The sequence below is a fragment of the Mesoplodon densirostris genome, chromosome 7, assembly GCF_025265405.1.
Source record: "Mesoplodon densirostris isolate mMesDen1 chromosome 7, mMesDen1 primary haplotype, whole genome shotgun sequence".
Classification (NCBI taxonomy): Eukaryota; Metazoa; Chordata; class Mammalia; order Artiodactyla; family Ziphiidae; genus Mesoplodon; species Mesoplodon densirostris.
The window spans coordinates 2,988,460-3,007,593 of record NC_082667.1 but is presented as its reverse complement, the minus strand read 5'-3'; the positions used below and the strand labels follow the sequence as shown (position 1 = coordinate 3,007,593).

General features: G+C 49.9%; 1 protein-coding gene across 2 annotated transcripts; it reads left to right on the top strand.

The window, feature by feature from the left end:
- On the top strand, nt 1-12,547 carry LOC132493704 (tumor necrosis factor receptor superfamily member 26-like). Of its 2 annotated transcripts, XR_009533013.1 has the most exons (10): nt 1-115; nt 914-1,001; nt 1,925-2,053; nt 3,334-3,448; nt 4,938-5,017; nt 9,413-9,508; nt 10,019-10,044; nt 10,839-11,138; nt 11,336-11,510; nt 12,112-12,547. XR_009533013.1 is itself a non-coding variant. In XM_060104463.1 (9 exons), exons 1-9 carry the CDS (start codon nt 62-64, stop codon nt 12,145-12,147), a joined length of 924 nt encoding a protein of 307 aa, XP_059960446.1. In that variant the 5' UTR covers nt 1-61; the 3' UTR covers nt 12,148-12,547. The 2 variants fall into 2 exon arrangements, 1 of the variants encoding a protein (XP_059960446.1); XM_060104463.1 differs by lacking the exon at nt 11,336-11,510.
- The last annotated feature ends 6,587 nt before the right edge of the window (nt 12,548-19,134 follow it).

Below are 19,134 nucleotides of genomic sequence, written 5' to 3'. Positions count from 1 at the left end.
GACGGGTAGCCAGGCTTGGAAGTGTGACCGCGGTTGTCAGCTCGTCCGCAGACGCGTCGCGATGGTGGCCCGGGCGCGCGCTGTCCTGGCGGTGCTGCTGCTGCTCGCGGCTCAGGTGGGACGGCGGCGGAGGGGCCTGGGGGAGGGAGGACTCTGAGAACGGGAAGGGGGCTGTGGCCTGGGCGCGCGTCCAGAGCGAGGATGACGCGGGCGGCGGGACATCCCGCATCCGGATTCCCATCCCGAGCAGGTCGCAACGGGAAGTTTCCTGCACCCAAAGGCCCAGGCGGGGCCGAGCCCGCTGCACATCCTTGGTGACTGAGCGCGGGGAGCCCCAGTGGAAGGAGGGGAGGAGCATGCGGAGGGACGGGACTGCGGAGGGCCGGGGCTGCGGGGGGCCGGGGCTGCGGGGGGCTGAGTGTGTGTGTGTGTGTGTGTGTGTGTGTGTGTGCACATTCAAATATATTACAAAGATGTACACATTCAGATACACATACATACTCAGATCCCCGTTCCCAACCCATAGACAATATCCTTTCTTAACACAGTCTATATGCAACAGGTGAAAAAATTAACTATAGACTAGAAACAATCAAATACTAAATTCCAAAGGATTACTACCACAAAGCGTCTAGTTCTGGCCATGCAAATAAAATAGGCGTCCACCATCGAAGTAGCCAACAAATCCACATGCATGTGGGAACTAAAGAACATATTCTCCCCAAATAATACTGCTCTGTATCGCGAGTGGAACAGCACGGAGATGCTGCCCCGAGGAAGCCCACTCCCACGAGGGAGGCAGTGCTCCGGGCTGGGGGGTGACTGCCACTCCTTGCTCAGGGGTCTCGGTGTCTGCTTCCATCAGGAGCAGAGGCATCTTTTGATAACGCCAATCTCCTCTTTCTGATTGAAGGTGACCACGGCAACTGGGGAGACCCGGTGTAACCCGGGCGAGTATGAGGTTACCAGCCTTTTCCGCTGCAGCAAACTCTGCCCGGCTGGTGAGTCTGGGACTGCTTACAGAGCCTTCCGGGGCAGACCCTGCCTGGGAGGAGGGAGGCCGCAGTCCCTTTGAGCAGAGCTGGGGGCTGCCTGTGGGGAGTACCTGGCTGTCTGTGGGTGGGAGGGCCTCTCCTGGGCAGCTGCCCAGTGCCCCACCTCTGCACCCACCTTGGGGGCTCTCGTGTGAACAGAGTGGTGTGTGCTTGTTTTGAGATGGGTGAGGTGAGTTCAGCAGGGCTTGAGGACAGAAGTGGGGGCCCGTGCCCAGGCTGGACACGCCCACCTTCCTACCCACACCCCATCCACACTCAGACAGGTGTGCCCACATGATCAATGAAAGTCCCTTCACGACCTCCTCTTGTGAGGGTCCAGCCACACACCTGTACCATCACTATGGGCATCGTCCACTCACACACACCTGCACACGTGCCTCATTTTATCCGGGAAAGTGTGCCTTCCGGGGCTCCTGGTTCAGAGACCAAACGCCAAAAACCTGGACACTCAGCCCCGTATCCTCCCCACACACACCCGTGCACACCCACCAATACACACACTACATACATTTATACACAGACATCCATGCATTCACACGCACACCTACATGAGCCACATGTAGGAAAGAAAGGGACACAGTTGGTCCAACATGAAATCCTGTGACCTCTGCCCAGCATCCACATACTGCATGGCACCAGTAAAAGCCAAGGGGCAACTCAGGTCCCCGGTTTCTGGGACACCTGTGGCCTCGGATCAGTCCAGAATGTTCCAAGGAGATGGGAGGAGAGGGGTGGGTACTGTGCAGGGGGTCTGGCCTCCAGGTGCCTTGGGACCTCCTCATGCAGAGGCCTCAGAGACCAGGCGGAGTCTGCAGCAGAGCAGGACAGCCCTGGACACCCACCTCCCCTCCATGTACCACCTACCACAGGCTACTACGTCAGCAAATATATAGACCAGGACCACAGCGTCGGAGAATGCAGGGAGTGCGAGTCTGGAACCTTCCAGGCCCACCCCAATGAGGAGAGCAGCTGCATGCCGTGTTCCCAGTGCCGGGAGGGTGAGTGGGCTGCCATCCAGGCTATGTGCCCCCGTCGACGGGCCCTGTGGGAACCTCCCCAAAGGAAATTATCACAGAGGAACACGGGGATGAGGCTGTAGAGCAGACATCACAAAGTGCTTGTTTTTATCATGATGCTGTGTGTATTGGCTAAAGAATCAACCTACAGGTCATTAGGACTTCAGAGTTGCTATGTATAAGGATGATATACAGAAGTTCTTCTAAATCTCTGTATATCAGTGACATTGTTTTTTAAAATGTAATTGAAAAATACCACTTGCATTAGCAAAAAACCCCAAACAAACAAGATTCTTCGGAATAAATCTAGCAAAGCATGTATAAATGTATAAGTGAACAAACAACATTTAAGGAAATCTAATTATGGAGAGGAATACCACAAGATAGTAAGCAAGAAGGCTCAATATTTTGTTGGGGGGTTTTTTGGGCCGCACGGTGTAATTTGCAGAATCTTAGTTCCTGACCAGGAACTGAACCTGGGCCACAGCAGTGACAGCGCCGCGTCCTAACCACTGGACAGATAGGGAACTCCCTCAGTGTTTTAAAAGTATCAGTTTTCCCAGGAATGGTTCTTAGATTTAGTGCATTCCCAATGAAAATCAACTTATCAACTTATCATGAATGTATCAACTTATCATGCCATACACCTTAAGTAGATACCATTTTTATTTTTAAAAAGTAAACTATCCCAACAGGAGATTTCATAAAACTGGGTGTGCTGACAGTTGCCAAAACAACTTCCTTCTTTCCTAAAGGAGGAAAACAAGATAGCACACTGGCTCCCCCAAGTACTAGGACTCTGTACAGAGAGACAGTTCAGCAGTGTAATATTCACGTGGGGGTGGACAGTGGGCCACGTGGAAATAGCCCCGTAGATGTGAAATGTGGGGTGTGGCCCCATGACCGAGCCCGTCACAGGCGAAAGGGCGGAATTCCCCAGTGATGCTGGGGAGACCATTCACTGTCCGCACTGAGTAGTGCTCTTCTGTTCTTTGTGGGGCAAACGAGATGGACAGAAGGATTTGGGGGTGATTCTGAGCAGTTGGCCCTGTGCCCCAGCCCAGATTGCAGGGGCACCCACGGGCCCCTCCACAGACACTCCAGATGCAGGGGATGAGGTCTGGCTGGTCCCCCTCTCTATCCCTGCTGGGGAAGGAGGGGGGTGAAGATTCTGAGGCTTTGACTACGAACCTGGACGTGGCCGGCGTGGGCAGGACAGAGTCCAGGCCCCTGTGACTGACCCTCGGCCTTCCCTCCGGCAGATCAGGAGGTGGTGACTGAATGCTTCCCAACTAGCGACCGGCTATGCCAGTGCAAGCAGGGCAGCTTCTACTGCGACTCCATGGACTGCACAGAGAGCTGCTTCCGGTGCAAAAGGTGTTGGCCTGGGGTGTGTGAGCGGAACAAACAGGCCTGCGCGTGGGTTCCCCTCCTCCATTCACTGCCTGTTTGGCTTTGGGTCACTTATTCTTCCGCCCCCTTCCCAGAGCCTCTGTTTTCCCATGTGTAAAATGGGGCTAATGGTAGCACCTGCCCCACAGAGGTGTCCTGAAATTAAGTCAGACAAGTCACCTGGATGTTTTCACCTGGTGACGGACTGGAGCCAATGCTCATTCCTTCCTTCCTTCCTTCAGGTGTGATCATGAGCCCCGCTGTGGCCTGCAGGTCTTATGGCAGGCCTGGCGCCCCCAGCAGCCATGGTGGAGACCATCCCAACACCTATACAGTGCCAAGCCCATGAGGGACAGAGGGGATGCTAGGGACAGGTCTCTAGAGCAGAGGCCCCGTGAGGGAGGGAGGGAGGAAGCTCCAGGTAAAGAAAACCACAGGCAGAGAGGACGGCAGTACCACTCCCTGAGGCAGGGTGGGATGTCCACTGTCACGGTAAGAGTTTCCTGGGGCTGCTGTAACAAAGCACCACAAGTGGATGGCTTTTAATAAACAACAGAAATGTATTCTTTCACGGTTCTGGAGACCAGAAGTCCGAAATCAAGGTGTCAGCAGCCGTGCACCCTCCGAAGGCTCTCAGGGAGGAATTTCCCTCGCTTCCTCAGCTTTCCATGTTGCCGGCCGTCCTTGGCGCTCCTTGGCTTGTAGACGCATCGCTTCAATCTCTGCTTCCGCCTCCAAGTGGTCTTCTCCCTGTGTGTTTGTGTGTCTGCATCTTCACGTGGACTTCTCTCTGCCTGCATACAATTTCCTTCTTGTAAGGACGCTGGTCATTGATTCAGGCCCACCCTCATCCAGTATGACCTCACCTTAACACGATTACATCTGCAGAGACCCCATTTCCAAATAAGGTCCCATTCTGTGGTTTCGGGTGGGCATAGATTTTGGGGGGACTTTGGGGAAGACATTTACAGTGGTAAAGCCACTTGTAAAATCGCTCACATTTGTAGACTCTTAAATACAGCTCAGACCATGTCGAACTGTTGGCTTGGGAACCGGACAAGTCCAAAGTAAGGACTGCCCTCAGGTCTGGTTTGATCAGGGCTCTGGCTTCTCTGGACTTGCTTGCCTGTCCCTTCTCCATGAGCTTCATCTTTAGGCTGACTTCCCTCTTGGTAGAGATACGGCTACAGCAGGTCCAGTCCTCATAGCCACGCACATCTCTATCCGGGAACAGAGACAGAGGGAGGCCCCTCCCCTATATATCAGAGAATCCCCAAGCTTTGTTCTCATTGAGCCAATTTGGGCCAGATAGGCCGGGAAGTGCCAGACACTGATGGCCTGAAGCCTGGTGGGGCAGCACAGGGCCCAGGGCTGGTCCCTCTAACCCCTGACCGGTGGGTTTTAAGAAGGATGCTTTGGGCTGGGCCTGGGCGGGGAGAAGTAATGCTCAGGGTTTCTTTATTCTTCCTCTCAGGTGTGAAGACAGCACCATCCTTCAACCCTGCAACGCCACAAGGGATACAGTTTGTGCCATAGAAATTCATCCAGAGGCTGGTAAGTATCTGATTCTGTCTCTTAAATCCATAAAAGTAAAAAGTTGAGGCTCTGTGGGCCCTAAGGTCCCTGTTGTCACAATTCAACTCTGCTGCTGTTGCTTGGCTGTGTGTGAATAAAACTTTATTTATAGCAGCGGGCAGTGGGCGAGATTTGGCCCATGGGTCACCGTTCATACACTCCTGTCTTGAGTAAATAAATGGAATCCTTGGGGACAAGCTGTGGCTCTGCCATCCTTGTCCCCATGTTGGGGCCGTGTCGGCTCAGGCACTATTCTTTTATTTATTACTGAAGTATAGTTGATTTACAGTATTGTGTTAGTTTCTGGTGTACAGCAAAGTGATTCAGTTTTATATATACATACACGTATTCCTTTTCAGATTCTTTTCCATTATGGTTTATCCCAGGAAACTGAACATAGTTCCCTGTGCTATACAGTAGGACCTTTTTGTTGGTCTATTTTATATATAGTAGTGTGTACCTGTTAATCCCAAACTCCTAATTTATCCCCCCTCATCCCCCCTTACCCTTTGGTAACCATAAGTTTGTTTTCTACATCTGTGAGTCTGCCTCGGTTTACTAAACATGTTCATTTGTGTTGTATTTTTAGATTCCACAGATAAGTGATTTTATGCAGTATTTGTCATTCTCTGTCTGACTTACTTCACTTCACGTGATCATCTCTAGGTCCATCCAGGTCGCTGAAGATGCCTTGCCCATTTTTATATTCAGTTGTCTGGGGTTTTCATTTTCTTATTTTTGATGATTATTTATAAACATTGGTAATTATTTATAAGCTTGGGATACAAGCCCTTTGTATCGGATATCTGCACCCACCTCTGCCCCAGAGGGTGGCTTTTTACTCGCTTTATGGTGTCTCTTGTGGACAGAGGTCCTTCATTTTAATGAGGTCAAGTTTGTGGCTGTTTTCCGCTATGGTTGGTGCTCTTCCTGTCCCGGGTGAGAAATCTTTGCTCACCCGGAGAAAGTATTCTGCTCTGTGACCTGCCAGCAGCTTCGTGGTCTTACCTTTCTCTTTTTCACTCTACACGAACCTGGAATTGGTGTTTTGCGAGGTGTGAGGTAGGGGTCTAGGTGTATGTTTTCCCACTGCACATATCGACTACCCCGTTTTGTGTTTTGAAGACGATCCCTTCCCCGCCCTCAGTGTTACTTGGTCATAACTGAGCGCTGTGTCCATCTGGGCTTCCTCTCTGTCTGTTCTGGGGCCAGTGCCACTTTCCTGCCAGCCTTGACGTTGGAGCTGAAGTCCCCGTTGCCTCCTTCCACAAGGTCGTCAGGCCACCCTTGGACTCAGCACATCCACTGAGATTTAAAAATCAGCTTGTCAATTTCCTTCTGTTTTAAATAACATGCAAGGACCTTTTTTCTTTAAATTTTTACTGGAGTACAGTTGGTTTACAGTGTGTTATTTTCAGGTGTACAGCAGAGAGAATCAGTTATACGTATAAATATATCCACTCTTTTTTAGATTCTTTTCCCATATAGGGCATTACAGAGTATTGAGTAGAGTTCCCTGTGCTATACAGTAGGTCCTTATTAGTTATCTGTTTTATGTATAGTAGTGTGTATGTGTCAATCCCAATCTTCCAGTTTATCTCTCCCCCGCCTTACCCCTGGTAACCATAAGTTTGATTTCTGCATCTGTAACTCTGTTTCTGTTTTGTACATAAGTTCATTTGTATTCTTTTTTTAGATTCCACATATGATTGATATTATATGATATTTGTTTTTCTCTGTCTGACTTACTTCACTCAGTATGACAATCTCTAAATCCATCCATGTTGCTGCAAGTGGCGTTATTTCGTTCTCTTTTATGGCTGAATAATATTCCATTGTATATATACCACATCTTCTTTATCCATTCATCTGTTGATGGACATTTAGGTTGCTTCCATGTCCTGGCTATCGTAAATAGTGCTGCAGTGAACACTGGGGTGCGTATATCTTTTTGAATTATGGTTTTCTTCAGATATATGCCCAGGAATGAGTTTGCTGGATCGTATGGTAGTTCTATTTTTAGTTTTTTAAGGAACCTCCATACTGTTCTCCAGTATGGCTGTACCAGTTTACGTTCCCACCAACAGTGTAGGAGGGTTCCCTTTTCTCCACACCCTCTCCAGCACTTATTGTTTGTAGATTTTTTTGATGATGGCCATTCTGACCAGTATGAGGTGATAGCTCATTGTAGTTCTGATTTGCATTACTCTAATAATTAGTGATGTTGAACATCTTTTCATATGCTTTTTAGCCACCTGTATGTCTTCTTTGGAGAAATGTCTGTTTAGATCTTCCACCCATTTTTCGACTGGGTTGTTTGTTTTTCTAATATTGAGCTGCATGAGCTGTTTGTATATTTTGGAGATTAATCCTTTGTCCGATGATTCATATGCAAATATTTTCTCCCATTCTGAGGGTTGTCTTCTTGTTATGTTTATGGTTTCCTTTGCTGGGCAAAAGCTTTTCAGTTTAAGTAGGTCCCATTTGTTTATTTTTGTTTTTATTTTCATTACTGTAGGAGGTGGCTCAAAAAAGATCTTGCTGTGATGTACGTCAAAGAGTGTTCTGCCTGTGTTTTCCACTAAGGGTTTTATAGTATCTGGCCTTACATTTAGGTCTTTAATCCATTTTGAGTTTATTTTTGTGTATGGTGTTAGAGAGTTTTCTACTTTCATTCTTTTACGTGTAGCTCTCCAGTTTTCCCAGCACCACTTATTGAAGAGTCTGCCTTTTCTCCATTGTATATTCTTGACTCCTTTGCCATAGATTAGGTGACCATAGGTGCGTGGGTTTTTCTCTGCACTTTCAATCCTGTTCCATTGATCTATAATTCTGTTTTTGTGCCAGTGCCATACTGTCTTGATTACTGTAGCTTTGTGGTATAGTCTGAAGTCAGGAAGCCTGATTCCTCCAGCTCCATTTTTCTTTCTCAAGATTACTTTGGCTATTCGGGGTCTTTCGTGTTTCTATATACATTGTAAAAATTTTTCTTCTAGTTCTGTGAAAAATGCCACTGGTAATTGGATAGGGATTGCATTGAATCTGTAGATTGCTTTGGGTAGTATAATCATTTTCACAATATTGATTCTTCCAATCCAAGAACACGGTATATCTGTCCATCTGTTTGTGTCGTCTTTGATTTCTTTCATCAGCATCTTATAGTTTTCTGAATACACGTCTTTTGCCTCCTTATTCCTAGGTACTTTATTCTTTTAGATGTGGTGGTAAATGGGATTGTTTCCTTGATTTCTCTTTCTGATCTTTCATTGTTGGTGTATAGGAATGCAAGAGATTTCGGTATATTTATTTTGTATCCTACAACTTTACCAAATTCATTGATGAGCTCTAGTAGTTTTCTGGTAGCATCTTTAGGGTTTTCTATGTATAGTATCATGTCATCTGCAAACAGTGACAGTTTTATTTCTTCTTTTCCAATTTTTATTCCTTTTATTTCTTTTTCTTCTCTGATTGCCATGGTGAGGACTTCCAAGACTATGTTGAATAATAGTGGCGAGAGTGGGCATCCTTGTCGTCTTCCTGATCTTAGAGGAAGTGCTTTCAGCTTTTCAGCATTAAGTATGATGTTTGCTGTGGGTTTCTCGTATATGGTCTTTATTATGTTGAGGTAGGTTCCCTCTATAACCCGCAAACACTTTTAAAGGCTATTATAACACCAAAACAGAAGGCAGAATGAGGAAGGGCCTGATCAGAGAATAAAGAAGAGCCTTTAAGCAGAACAGTGGCACCACGTGAAAGACTCGCTCCTTCCTCCTCTGTCCTTGGTGACAGATTGCATCAGGGTGGCCGAGCGTCCATGGCTCTGATGGGCCCGCCCCGCCCCCCATGACTGTGCGACCACAGCTCCTTTCGGCGCTGGGAGCTCAGCAGGGTGAGACAGAGACACCCCAGTGGTCACACCAGAGGTCTCCCCAGGGTGGACCCTGCCCTGTCCCTTGGGCCAGCGTGGCCCGGTCCTACTGCCATGAGGACTGGCCATCCACTCCCCCCTCCCAGCCTCCTCCGGGCTCTGCGTGCTGCTGGCCCAGGAGTAAATCCTGCAGCTGCGACCACTCACACCTGAGCCCCATCCCGGGATGCCAGGGCCTCTTGCTGCTCTGCTGGCAGGTCAGACCTCCTGCTGCTTCCAAGGATGTGAGCAACAGCCCAGGGCCTCTGAGCCCAGGTCCTGTCTGAGCAGGAAGGATGAGCCTGTCGTGCCTCCTGCCGGGGAGGTTCGTGGCGACAGTCATCAAGAGAGCACTTCGGGGCCTGGAGAAGGGCGGTGCTGCCACCACGCCCAAGAGCAGCACGTCACTTGGATGAGGTGAGTGTGCCTGACACTGCGACAGCGTTCTCTGTTTTGCCTCCTTGCAGGAAACCTAAAGTGGTCGTGGATCCTCCTTGCTGCGACCGTGGTCCTTTCCATCCCCATGACCATCACCACCATCATTCTCTACTACAGAAGAAGAGGTAAATCAGAGTCACGTTGATCCTTGAGGAAACCAGGTCAGCAAGAGCATCAGGAGCTCAGAAATGGGGGCTTGGGGTCAGTGGTTCCTGACGGGAGCCTCTCGTTTGAACACAGCTCTGCTCACTTTCCATCTCGGGGCCCCTGCACGTGTCTGGGCTCGGAGCCACCTGTGGCATGCTCCCCGACGTGCAGGGCTTGAGACCAAAATCGCAGGGCAGCTGCTGGGGACAGGTGTCCAGGGGGCCGGGGGCCGGGAAGCCAGGAGAGACGGGTGCAGCTCCAGCCAGGGGGTCTTGGAGGAGGCGGTCCCTGGGTGCTGGGGAAGCTTACCAAGTAAGTGCCCCTCCTGTGTTTTCCCAGCTGCGTGGTTTTTCCAGTCGGTTGTCGGTTTTGGGAAACTAAGTCCACTTTCTTGACTGTGAATTCAAGGCATTTCCTCTCTTCACAGAAGTCGCTGTAATAGTTAATATCAGTTGTTTTCAGCTCTCTCTCTTCTTTTTGATGTGCAGAAAATCCAAAGGAGCCAGGCAGCCCTGTAAGTATCACCCTGGGATTTGTCCAGTGAAGCCCCAGGAGGTGGAGGGGTGGGGGACAGCCCCAGGCCTTCCCCGCTGCGTCCACACTTAGCCTGTGCAGTGGTGTCTGCACCCACCTTAGCAGAGCCCTGGAACATCTGTGCTGGAAGATTTAAATTCTGCTGAGGCACAGGGGACAAAAGGCTTTCTTTGGTGTCCCAGGGCTGCTGAGACAGATCCCCATAGACGGGGGGCTTAAAACATTAGGAGCTTACTGTCCCACAGTTCTGGAGGCCAGAGATCCGAAATCAAGGGGTTGGCGGGTTTGGTCCCCTCGGGGCTCTAGGGGCGGGTCCTTCCTTGCTTACCCTGGTTGGGGCTGGACTTGCTTGGCGCTCCTTGGCTTATGGGCGTGTCAGTGCAATTTCTGCTTTCTTCAGACAGCCTCTCCCCGTGTGTCTCTGAATCTCTCTCCTTTTAAGGGCACTAGTCATAGGATACCAGTCCCACTCTTATCCAGTATGACCTTGGCTGAAGAGACCCTATTTCTAAATAGGTCCCATTCACAAGTACTAGGGATTAGGATGTGGATATATCCTTGGGTGCCCACCATTCAACACACCACAGGCTTCTCTTGGGATCCCCCAAGGAGTCGGTGGCAGAGCAGGGACCTGACCCCGTGCAATGTTCCTCTCTAAAATTGCACAGGCCTTGCTTACCTGTCAGACAGTTGGCATTTCTTTCCCTAAAAGTGGCTTGGGAAGGGCCTGTCCTGCAGGCTCCTGTCACCAGAAGAAATGACTTTGTTCTTTAGTCACCCAGAAGCATCCAGCCCAAGGAGATGCAGATGCCCATGGACCTTGAGAGGGGCCAACCAACCCCTGGTGTGGAGACCAGGCCGCTGTCGGAGGTGGAGGACTCAGCCCTGGCGCCCGAGGCCAGGACCCGCCCGGGGCCCTCCAAGGACGCTGGGGAAATCTTTGAGCTACAGGAGCTGGGGGCTGAAGGAAGTCCAGCAGCCCCAGAGCAGACACTACAACAGACTCAAGCTCCAGAGGCCCCCAGGCCCCCAGGCCAAGCAGAGGTGTCCCCTTCCCTCCACAGCCTGGAGCAGGTAAGTGGACCGTTGGGAGGGTCTGAATGATGACCAAGGCCCTGCTCGCTGAGCGCCTGCTGCGTGCGGGGCTGTGTGTGGCGCTCTTGCAGAGGTCTTGTCTGAGTTTCCTGAGGCTGATATAACAAAGTCCCACAGCCAGGGGCAGGGAGGGGGGTGTTTAAACATCAGACTTTTATTGTCTCATGGTTCTGGAGGCTGGAAGTTGGAGATCAAGGTGTCGGCAGGGTCACTTTCTGCCGAGGGCTGTGAGGGAGAATCTGGTCCAGGCGTCTCCCAGCTTCTGGTGGTTTCCGGCAATCTGAGATTCCTTGGCTTGGAGAAGCATCCCCTCATCTCTGCCTTCATCTTCACGTGGCCTTCTCCCTGTGTGTGAGTCCCTCTCCAAATTCCCCCCCCAACCTTTTTTTTTTTTTTTTTTGCGGTTCGCGGGCCTCTCACTGCTGTGGCCTCTCCCGTTGTGGAGCACAGGCTCCGGACGCGCAGGCTCAGCGGCCATGGCTCACAGGCCCAGCCGCTCCATGGCATGTGGGATCTTCCCGGACCAGGACACGAACCCGCGTCCCCTGCATCGGCAGGCGGACTCTCAACCACTGTGCCACCAGGGAAGCCCAAATTTCCCCTTTTTATAAGGACCCCAGTCATACTGGATTAGAGGCCACCCTAGTGACCTCATCTTAACTTTATCGTGAGCAACAATGCTGTTTCCAAATATGGTCACAGTCACAGGTACAGGTACTGGGAGGACTTCAGAACCTTTGCCGGGACACAGTTCAACCCATAACCTCCCCCAACCCTACCTGCTGTCTGAGGGTGTAACAGGGAAGAGCCAATTCTGACTCCATGTTTTATCTGTTTCTTTGACTTTAGCCTTTGCTTTTCATTGCTTTTGTTACTATAATCATACATAATGGCCTGCCTCAGGGAACCCTGTCCCTCTGCCTGAATATTAAACTAAAGTGCCTCTGTTCAGCTCACAGGAAGACAATCTGACCCTGCCCACACGTGAATGGCTGCAAGAAAGAAGAAATTAATGCATCCCCTCCTCAGGGATGGTCATTCCAGGAGATGATTTGCAAGACTGATGGTCCTCTTTACTTTACTTCCCCACCGCATTGCGGAGCACAGGCTCCGGACGCGCAGGCTCAGCGGCCATGGCTCACGGGCCCAGCCGCTCCGCGGCATGTGGGATCTTCCCGGACCAGGGTATGAACCCGTGTCCCCTGCATCGGCAGGCGGACTCTCAACCACTGTGCCACCAGGGAAGCCCTATTCTGCCTTTTTACTTTACTTCCCTGTCTGATTCTATAGAAGAAACTGGCATCCAGACCCCGATAAGGTGGTTATTTTGAGACATAAGTCTGCCATCTTCTTGGTCTGCCGGCTTTCCAAATAAAGTCGTATTTATTGTCTCAACACCTCATGTCTGACTTATTGGCCTGTGTGCGGTGAGCAGCGCGAGCTTGGAGTCAGTAACAAGGGGACCATGGCACCAAGTGGGGGCAGAGGCTCAGCGTGTGTCCTCGCTGGGCCCCAGGGCTGGGAAACAGCAGGACCGAGGAGGCACAGCCTGCTGGTGCTGGACCCTGAAGCCTCCTGCGCTGTCAGCAGAACTGAGCCAAGCACCTCCTGGGTTCCGGGCTTGGCATCTGGAGAACACGGGACTGCAGGGGCAGGGTGTGGGATGGATCCCGAGATGGGTGGGATTGTCCCTGGTGGGCTGTGTCCAGCCGTGCACAGCAGGAAGCGACGGTTCCCATCCTCCACTGTGGGGCTGCTGGGGGCTTTCCCGAGTGGGTGACACCTGAATGGGATTTGACAAATGATCAGATACCCACTAAGTGGCCCTGTGGGGGAGGGCCAGGTTTGCTGAGTGATGAGGAACCCTAAGGCAGGGCAAGGTCAGGGGGTTGAAGAAAGGGGAGACTGGGAACAGATCGTGGACCCCTGGGCCACCCTTGTCCAGCCACGGGGCTTGAGAAGTCCGGAGACTGTAGGTTCCATGGGTCATGCGCCCTTATGCATCATTTCAGGGAGCCGGCCTGTGATTTTGTCGGATTCTCCAGGGCTCCTGAGATGAATAAAATGCAGAAGTTGGGGCCCCTGCGGAGGGTCAGGTCAGGGTGACCTGCTGGTCCCTGGGTGTCCCTCTGGGGCTGTGCTGTAACAGGGCAGCTGTTTTTACCCTTTTTACCAGCCGTGGGACAGAGCGGTGAGTCCTCGCCGGCCGTGGGCAGAGGCAGAGCTGAGATTTGAACCACGTGGTCAGGCTCCTGGCCTCAGGCCCCGGCATCTCGAGGAACGCCTGGCCTGGTCCAGGGAGAACCCCGTGCTTGTGGCAGCTCCTTCAGACGGGTGGTCAGCTTTCATCTGTCTGGTGTCCCGTCCACGCTCGGATTTCCCTGAACTAGGAGGCTGTGTGGATAAGTCACTAATATTTGTCCACAGTGCATGTGTGTAGACCTGTGTCCTCTCCATTGTCTTATCTAGAGAGCAGGTCACCGCCAGGTGACATCGTTCAGCTGTTACCCGCACCCCCCAGGGGGGAAGGAGCAGGGCCTGGGTCTGGGAAGAGTCAGGAGCCCATGCAGAGCAGCAGGGACCCCCGCCCGCCCAAGCAGGGGCAGCCGTGACGGCACGGTGTCGCCCACACGCCCAGGCCGTGTCCTGGGGGAGCGTGACCCAGAGGACACGCTGGGCTGTGAGCTCTCTGCTACCCGTTGGGGGATGGATGGGGGACTCCCCACGGGCTGACTCAGGGGTCTTCTCATGTTCATAGAGGCCCACCGGCCCCCACCCACTGCTCCCACAAGAAACCAGGTTCTGGTTCTATTTCAGTAGAATTCTAAGAGGCTGCACAGGTTTCTGCTCCTGGAACCATTTTATTCTCTTCTCTCTGCAGGAATATGAACAAAAGTATTTTTTGAAGGACGTTTCCTATGATGGTAAGTAGTCTAAATTCTTCATTTTCTTTTTTTACTTGTTAACATTTTTTTTCTTTTTGTTAACAAATTTTCTCATTTATTTGTTTAGCCTAAATCTTCCTTGTTGGGACTTCCCTGATAGTCCTGTGGCTAAGACTCCATGCTCCCAATGCAGGGGGCCTGGGTTCAATCCCTTACTGGAGAAATAGATCCCACGTGCCACAACTAAAGATCTCGCATGATGCAACAAAGACCCCATGTGCTGCAACTAAGACCTGGTGCGGCCAAATAAATAAATATATATTTTTAAAAAGTCCTCCTTCTTTGACATGAATGCTAAGGCCTAATGTCTTTATTTTCGAGACGGGGGACCACCTGCCTACCCGAAGCTTAGGGAACTTTCCTGTGGACTTGAGGTCCACTTTTTCACGTTCACCAATGACAGTAGAGGAACAGATATTTGTCAGATATAAGTTTTGTGGGGTTCATAAAGAAGGATTGGATGTTGTTTTATTTTATTATACATTCCTGTTTTTAAGAGAAAGTATGAGTGGGTGATAGGAATACTTATCTAGCCCTAGATCAGTGGGTCCCCACGGCTGGGATGCTACGGGTTTAGGGGCAAAAAAGTCAAGATTTATCGAGCACGTGCTGCGTGCCAGGTGCTTTTTATAATCTTATTCTAACAGCTCTGGGAGACTGCCCCATTTTACAGATTTAAAACATGACAATCTGAAGCTCAGAGAGGCTACAAAACTTGCCCAGGTCTCAAGGCCTAACCTGGTCCCCCTGCTGACGCCAGGAGGCCTACCCATCCTGAGCACCTCACAGCCCGTGGCTGTGTGGCATGTGAGAGGGGAAGGGCAGGGTGGATGTCAGCAGATGCTTTATCCACAGGGCTTCTGACTTGCCTGGGGTTCCTTGGTTCTTCCTCCCAGGTTCATTGGCACCAGTAATGAATGAGCAACAGATGTGTCAAGAGACACAGCAGGTCATGGCCAGACCTTGGCCTACTGGCCCCTGGGCCTGATCCCTTCTGTGGGATCATTTGGGCTGGCACAGGGCTTCCCAGGTCGTGGGCCATGGCATGCTGCCCGGCGCCCAGCCCTCAGGGCAGGTGGAAACACCTCTAGGGCCACACTCCTGGGAGCAGAGTTACAGAGGATGCTCCACGGGCCTTCCAGGAATGTAAACAAACTCTCCCTTTTTGCTTTTATTTTTTTCAGCCATCAATAAGATCTATTGTGAATTCAGACATGAGGTTCCAGAAAGTAACTGGAAGATGTTATGGGGTTTACTGGACTTGAAGAAAATGACGAGATATGGGAACCCCAACATCCAGGAAATTTGGAAGAGCTCCTCAGGCAGAGGAATGGGCTAGGGAGGGACATTTCTGTATTTAAACTCATGGCTGCCCTCCATAACATGGAGCTACATATATGTTTGCAAATTATAAACAAATCGGTTGCAGAAGATATCTTAGGTAGGCATGCAGAGAGCTCCCAATAAACTCTTTTTTGACACAAGGCTGTTACTTTACACAGTGTCCTGGATGGGTAGGATCTGAGCTTCTTTTCCAGTTCTGATCCCATCAGAAACTTCGTGAATCCCAGATGGAACTGCAGTCCTTATCCAAATGGATTCTGTATAAACTTCCAATGGGGACATCAGCTCTGCCCGCAAGCAAAGGTGCTTCTCTGTCAGGGGCACTGCCTGTGGCCAGTGTGGCAGAGATGGGATCCCAGGGGACTGCTGATTGCACTGGGTGCGCTCACATTCCTCGGAGCCTCTCCCTAGGCTCTGCGGTCAGGAGAGTTTGGTGGTTGTCTTTCTGCCCCCACCAACTCCTTGATCTCAGAGTCACTGTGATGTCTGCATGACCTGGGACAGGGCGTGGCATCGAGTAGGTGCTCCATGAATAGGTACAAGGAAGTCGATGACAGGCAACCCGCAGGCCGCTCTGAGTAGTCAGAGACGCTAGTCCATACCTGGCACTGGGCCCAGACTATCCCTATCAAAAATGGGCAGAAGGCTCTGCTCAGTAATCTGTGATAACCTATATGGGAAAAGAATCTGAAAAAGAATGCTTATATGTATATGTATAACTGCATCACTTAGCTGTATACCTGAAACGAACACAGCATTGTATATCAACTATACTCCAATATAAAAAAATAAATTAAATTTTTAAAAATGGGCAGAAGAAAAAACAAAACAAAACAAAAAATGGGCAGAAGACCTAAATAGACATTTCTCCAAAGAATACAAACAGATGGCCAATGGGCACAGGGAAAGATGCTCAACATCACTAATTACCAGAGAAATGCAAATCAGAACTACAACGATGTATCACCTCCTACCGGTCAGAATGGCCATCATCAAGAAGTCTACAAATAACAAATGCTTGAGAGGGTGTAGGTAAAAGGAAACCCCCTCACACTGTTGGTGAGAATGTAAATTGATGCAGCCACTATGGAGCATAGTATGGAGGTTCCTTAAGAAACTAAAAATAGAGTTACCATATGATCCAGCAATCCCACTCCTGGGCAAACATCTGGAGAAAACTCTAATTCCAAAAGATACATGCACCCCAATGTTCACAGCAGCACTATTGACAATAGCCAAGACATGGAAGCAACCTAAGTGTCCATCGACAGAGGAATGAATAAAGAAGATGTGGTATACATACAATGGAATATTAACTCAGCCATAAAGAAGAATGAAATAATGCCATTTGCAGCTACGTGGATGGACCTAGAGATTGTCATACTGAGAGAAGTAAGACAGAGAAAGAGAAATATCATATGATATCGCTTATATGTGGTATCTAAAATATAATAGAAATGAACTTATTTACAAGACGGAAACAGACCCACAGACACAGAGAACAAACTTGTGGTTGGCAAAGGGGAAAGAGGGGAGGGACAAATTAGGAGTATGGGATTAACAGATATACACTACTATATATAAAATAGATAAACAACAAGGACCTACTCTATAGCACAGGGAGCTATATTCAATATCCTGTAATACCCTATAATGGAAAAGAATCTGAAAAAGAATATATATATGTATGTATAATTGAATCACTTTTCTGTACACCTGAAACACAAAATTGTAAATCAACTATACTTCAATTAAAACAACCCCCCCCCAAAAAAAAACTTAAGACTATCCCTCTGCTCTTGTATCTGAGGATAAGATTGGAATGTGACAAGGCCCCAGCTTCCTAAACCAGGACTAGCCAGGGTGGGGCATGGTGACAGTCACAGAGACCTTTTTTAAGTACCTGAAACTATTTTTTTAAGGAATGGATATCATTATAAACTTTTTGAGATAATCATAAATTTACATGCAGCTGTAAGAAATAATATGGAGAGATCTCCTCACCCTTTGCCCAGTTTCCTAAAATGCTAACATTTTGCACAATTATGGTACAATATCAAAGCCAGGATAATGACACTGACACAGTGAATATACCCAACATTTCCATCATCACAAGGACCACTCATGTTGCCCCCTTTTTTTTTAAATGTTTCATCTTTTTTTTTAACTTTTTATTTTATATTGGAGTACAGTTGATTAACAATGTTGTGTTTGTTTCAGGTGTTGGTAGCCACATCCACCTTCTTCCCGCATTAACTTCTGGTATTCACTTATTTTTATTTCTATGATTTTGCCATTTCAAAATGTTAAATAACTAGAATCACACAGTATGTAATGTTATGAGATTTTTTTCTTTGCATTTAGCATATTTCTTTAGAAAAGTAGCTTAAACTGTTAAAGTTTTAACACCAAAGATACGCTTTTGCCAAAAAGTTGTACAATTTAGCAATACTTGCTTTTATACTTTTTCTTTACCTAATAAAATTTCCATCCTAAGTGTTTCTTTTCATTCCCTGCGTGTTCAGAAGCTTGAGTGTGATGTCGTTGGGAGATGGTATCTTACACAGAGGAAGGCACAGGCCCTGAGGATGTGATCTGTGGGCTGAGGGACTCTAGAATGGGGATTAAACACTAGAGAAGCCTCTTCTCCTGGTTTGTGTTATTCACCCCGGGGCCTCTGTCTCTGGGAATGACAACCCTGTCCATCCAGAGTGTGTGCTCCACCCTGCCCCCCTGTCTCACTCACCCCAAACATCATCAGTCCTTGGAAATGCTCACAAACCAGCTGCTTTCTTCCACCCAGCACCAAGTATCTTCAACTTCAAGTTCATTATTAAAGGAAATGCCATAACCACCAGTCTCTCTCAGGACAGAAACGTGGGCGTCATCCCCGGCCCTCACCTCCCTCACCCCCCCATCCCAGCATCTGCTGCCCCCCATGGCTCTCCCAGATCTGCCTGCTCACCCTGCTGGTCCAGGGCACCGTCTCCTCTCCTACAGACTATGGAAAAGGCTTCCTGTCAAGTCTTGCTTTCCTCCTGGCTTTCCCTAATCCACTCCACGGCCACACAGCAGCTGGAATGAGAGGTCTACAGCACAAATCCAGTCAAGACTGCTGGGTCTCTGCCATTCTTGACTTTGCTTACAGGATGCTTCAAGAAGCGCCAGCCCTAGCCTTTGCCCCAAGCCCCATCTCTCGCCAGGGCTGCTCCAGCCTGCCCTGCGGTCAGGCTGAATTTCTCAGTGGCTTGCTCTCTGTTGGTGTCACTTGCAGGACAGTACTCTCTGCATGAAATGCACTTCCCACCCATTCCCAATCCCCTCCTCTAAGCCTCCTTCCAACTGGTCCTCCCTCCCCGGACCCTGGGAGACAATTTTTCCACGGAAGTGGGTGGGTGGGCGGATGGTTCAGGCGGTAATGCGAGCGATGGGGAGCGGCAGATGAAGCTTCGCCCTCCCGCCGCTCACCTCCTGCTGTGCGGCCCGGTTCCCAACAGGCCGCGGACCGCTACCGGTCCGCAACCCGGGAGCTGGGGACCCCTGCTCAAGGGCACTGGACGCAGCGCAGTAGGAACTACAACTCCCAGCATGCCCCGGAATGCGACGTCTCGAGCTCGCGGCGGTTGCCTAGCGACCGGGCGTGTCCCGGAAGGCGCGCCGGCTCCGGCGGGACTTCCGGGGCGGTG